Source organism: Penaeus chinensis, chromosome 21 (genome assembly GCF_019202785.1).
Source record: "Penaeus chinensis breed Huanghai No. 1 chromosome 21, ASM1920278v2, whole genome shotgun sequence".
NCBI lineage: Eukaryota > Metazoa > Arthropoda > Malacostraca > Decapoda > Penaeidae > Penaeus > Penaeus chinensis.
In genome coordinates this window covers 444,171-449,170 of record NC_061839.1, presented here as the reverse complement: position 1 = coordinate 449,170, position 5,000 = coordinate 444,171, and the positions used below count along the sequence as shown (strand labels likewise).

The 5,000-nt window shown below is 41.3% G+C and overlaps 1 protein-coding gene across 1 annotated transcript in view; it reads right to left on the bottom strand.

Moving 5' to 3' along the window:
• Nucleotides 1-5,000, bottom strand: part of LOC125036764 (mucin-5AC-like) — a 26,464-nt gene that overhangs the window by 19,566 nt on the left and 1,898 nt on the right. Inside the window, 1 exon segment of the mRNA XM_047629642.1 lies at nt 204-352. Coding sequence (XP_047485598.1) covers nt 204-352 — 149 coding nt within the window.

The window sequence follows — 5,000 nt, the reverse complement described above, 5'->3', positions numbered from 1 at the left end:
TTATGGAGAGATAGATAAACAGATAGAGAGATAGAAAGATACACAGATAGATAGACACACACACACACACACACACACACACACACACACACACACACACACACACACACACACACACACACATCCCACCATCCAACCAGAGCACGTAAAATCAAACAAGTAAATAAATAAATAAATAAATAAATAAATAAAAACAGCACCACCCATGCAAGGTGCTCTCGCTTTCCCTTGCCCGCTTTCCCTTCATTCCCAAGGGGCAGCGAGCTCGTTCTCCGGCGTGTTGTGAGAGGCTGTCCCTCGAGCCCAGAGGCCGACGGGCGAGAGGGGTCGTCTCGCTCACAGCACAGGCCCGCTGGAGGGGGGAGGATGGAGACATAGGGGGAGAGGGAGAGGGAAAAGGGGAAAAGGAGGAGAGGGAGAAGGGAATAGGGGGAGGGAGATGGGAGAAGGAAGGAGAGAGGAAGGGAGAGAGAGGGAAAAAGGGAAAAGGAGGAGAGGGAGGGGAAAAGTGGGAGGGAGAAGGGAGAAGGAAGGAGAGGGAGAGGGAAAAGGGGGGATGGAGAAAAAGGGGAAAGGAGGAGAGGGAGGGGAAAAGGGGGAGGGAGAGGGGAGAAGGAAGGAGAGAGGGAGGGAGAGAGAGAGAGGGAAAAGGGAAGGGGGGAGAGGGGTAGGGGAGAGTGGAGAGGGGAAAAAGGGAGGGGAGAGAGAGATGAGGAGGGGGGAAGAAAAAGGGAAGAGGGGAGAGGGAAAAAGGGAGAGAGAGAGAGAAGAGAAAAGGGAGAAGAGGAAGGATTTGGGAGAAACAGAGGGAAAAGAGGAGGGGAGAGAGGAAGAGGGAGAGGGAGAGAGGAAAAAGGGGGAAAGGTGAGAGAGGGGGAAAGAAAGGGAGAACAGGAGGGAGAGGAGAGGGGGGAGAGGAGGATTTTAATCAATGGATTTGTGGATGGATTTCAGGGGAAATTTTTCGAAGGGGGGAGAGATATGGGATTTTGATATCTGTTTCGTTGTGATTCGATGTGTTGTGTTCTTTTTTTTTTTTTTAATAATTGTTTCTCTATTCATTCTTTATGTATTCTTATTTACATGTATTATCAATTTATTTATAAGGTGTTGTTTTTTCGTATCATTTTCATTTATCATTTTTGTTAAATCTATGAATCGTCTTTGAAACAAGCTTGCAACACAGTCACAGTTCTTGCAGAGAATTGCACTAGCCTTGTTTGCAACGAACCGCAACAGAGACACCAAGCTACCTACCCACACACAAAGGGACTACAGCTAAGAATAAGTGTATAAAAGTAGGTATTGAATCACTCATAGCGTACAAAAAACCTTTTATGCTTGCAACGATACTTATCCCACCCTCACTGCTAACAAAAAAAAAATGTTGCAAAAGACCAATAGCAACAACAACAAAAAGTTTATGAATAATGTGAATATCTCCAGAGTCGAGTTGAAAAAAGCAAGACAACAACAGCAAAAAACAACAACAACAACAAGACAGCAACAAATAAAACAACATCAAATAAACAACAACAAATAAAAACAACAACAACAACAACAACAGTTTGTGTATATTCATAAGGGACGTGACCAACCAACGTTCCTCTGGGTTAATTAATCTTCAACTCGCTAGCTTCATGTAAGCAGTTCTTGTCACCGAGATTGCACGGTTGCAAATTTGCACGCGGAGAGAGAGAGAGAGAGAGAGAGAGAGAGAGAGAGAGAGAGAGAGAGAGAGAGAGAGAGAGGGAGGGAGAGAGAGAGAGAGAGAGAGAGAGAGAGAGAGAGAGAGAGAGAGAGAGAGAGAGAGAGAGAGAGAGGGAGGGAGAGAGAGAGAGAGAGAGAGAGAGAGAGAGAGAGAGACAAAAAGAGAGATAGAAATATAGAGCAAGACGGAGAGAGAAAGAGAAAGAGAGAGAGAGAGAGAGAGAGAGAGAGAGAGAGAGAGAGAGAGAGAGAGAGAGAGAGAGAGAGAGAGAGAGGAGAGAGAGAGATAGAGAGAGAGAGAGAGAGAGAGAGAGAGAGAGAGAGAGAGAGAGAGAGAGAGAGAGAGAGAGAGAGAGAGTGAGAGAGAGAGAGAGAGAGAGAGAGAGAGAGAGAGAGAGAGAGAGAGAGAGAGAGAGAGAGAGAGAGAGAGAGAGAGAGAGAGAGAGAGAGAGAGAGAGAGAGAGAGAGAGAGATAGAGAGAGAGAGACAAAAAGAGAGATAGAAATATAGAGCAAGACGGAGAGAGAAAGAGAAAGAGAAAGAGAGAGAGAGAGAGAGAGAGAGAGAGAGAGAGAGAGAGAGAGAGAGAGAGGAAGAGAGAGAGAGAGAGAGAGAGAGAGAGAGAGAGAGAGAGAGAGAGAGAGAGAGAGAGAGAGAGAGAGAGAGAGAGTGAGAGAGAGAGAGAGAGAGAGAGAGAGAGAGACATGAAATATCTGTTGCTAAGAAAAAAAAAAAATCTTACAAACCTTGACGATTGTTCGTATTTTGAGAATAATATACCCCATTTACTCTACAAAGACATATCTACACAACTTCTTAAATAAATGGATATCAACATACTAACCTCACTAACAACGACAACAAAAAGAACGATCAATAAAAAAATCTAAAAAAAATCACCCCCCTCCCCCACACACAAAAAAAAATATGAGAAAGGACAGAGCCCGGGTAAACAAAGAGATTGTGAAATGGGGCGGGAACATGCGTAGAGTTTATGCCCTTTCCGCCTGATAATTCTTCGTTTCCTGTCCTTTGAGACTCGGAAATTGTTATCTCTTTCTTACTCTCGTTTTCTATCAATACTAATGATAATGATATAAACAGAGGCAATATAATCATTAATATTGGCCTTCAGTATCTTATTCTTATTGTTGTTATCATCATTATTATTATCATTATTATTATTATTATCATTATTATTATTATTATTATCATTATTATTAATATTACGATTATTATCATTATCACTGACTTTATCATTATCATTATCATTAGCTGTTGTTTATATTTTACCGAATTGACATTTTATTTTATCATCGGTCTTTATTATCACTATTATTATTATTACTGTTACTACTATAATTGAATAATAGTTTACGATTGACATTAACATTATCTTCATTGCCACTATCCTTATTATCACATCACCATTACTTCATATTTCGGTACAATATATAGACAGATAGATAGACAGGTACAAAGATAGATAAACTCGTAGATAGACAAAGAGACAGACAGATAGATAGATAGACTCATAAATAGATAATGAGACAGACAAGCAAATAGATAGATAGATAGAGACACAGACAGACAGACAAAAAGACAAACAGACAGACATACAAACAGATAAACAGACAGGTAAACAGACAAAAAATACCGACAGACAGACAGATTCTTCTCCCTTTCCTCCTCTCCTTCTTTCGCCCTGTAATTTCACTCACGGGATGATATTGGGAAAAAGACGAAGCGAATTTACGATAAGAGAGAAGAGGAGAGAGATGGAACGCAGTACATCAAAGTGATAGGAATATATATAAAAGGTGTGATTCCTGAAGTTACCTCCTTTCATTTTCCTTCCATTTTTCTCTTGGTTCGTTTTCCTTTTTTCTCTTTCTTTTTTTATTGTTTTTATTTTTTTTTTTATTGTGCTTCTATATACACATATATATACATATATATAAATACATATAGACACACACACACAAACACACACACACATAATAATAATGATAATAATAATAATAATAATAATAATAATAATAATAATAATAATAATAGCATATGATAATGATTAAAGGAAACTTCAATACTTTATCTCAGAATAAGCCATCACACCAGATCGACTATTTCTAGAGGTGTTAAAATGAGAGAAACGGAAGATTCCCAACAATATTTAGAGAGAATTAGACGTGACTAAAGGTTACTTAAGATGTCAAAATGTCACAGGATGGCAGCAAGATCAGCCTCTAATTCTGATAATGTATAAATAGGAGGAGGGATAAGGAGAGGGAGAGGGAGGGAGAGAGGGAGAAGGAGAGTGAGAGGGAGAGGGAGAGAGGGAGAAGGAGAGAGAGAGGGGGGGAGAAGGAGAGTGAGAGGGAGAGGGAGAGAGGGAGAAGGATCGAGAGAGGGGGGGGAGAAGGAGAGGGAGAGGGAGAGAGAGAGGGAGAAGGAGAGGGAGGCAGATGGAGAGGGAGAGGGAGAAAAAGAGGGAGAGGGAGGGAGAGGAAGAGGGAGAGAGGGAGAAGGAGAGAGAAAAGGAGTGAGAGAGGGAAAGGTAAAAGGAGGGAGAGGGAGAGGGAGAGGGAGAGGAAAAAGGAGGGAGATGGAGAGAGAGAAGGAGAGACAGGGAGGCAGAGGGAGAGAGGCAGATAGAAAAGGAGGGAGAGGGGGAGGGAGAGTGAGGGAGGCAGAAAGAAATGGAGAGGAAGAGGGAGGGAGGGAGGGAGGGAGAGGAAGGGAGAAAAGGAGGAAGAGAGAGAGAAAGAGAAGCAGACAGACAAACAGAGAAAGAGTGGAAAGAAGATATAGCTAAACATCAATTTCTAATCCATCCTATAAAGAAAGAAGAAAAAGAAGAAGAAAAAAAAAATATATACATATACATATACATATATATATAGATAGATAGATAGATAGATAGATAGATAGACAGATAGATAGATAGATAGATACACATACACACATAATCTCAATCCCAGATAACATATCGCCGCGAAACCTGACCAGCCGTCAACCCCAAACACTGACCCACTCGAGAATGTCGCCGACAGGACTGACCCGATGACGAAGCACTTGTCGAGACCACGCGGGGGCGATTTACGGCAGGGATCTTAGCATACGTTATGTGTGAAATAAAACTTTCTACAGCCTAAATCCAGCACCTTAGGATTTATGTACTCGCTCGCCCACAAGTCTCTCAGAGTTACGAGCTGGCAAGGTTTATACATACTTTTGGTGGTTTTTTTTTTTTTTTTTTTTTTTAACTTGTTTTTTTTTTGTTTCTTTTT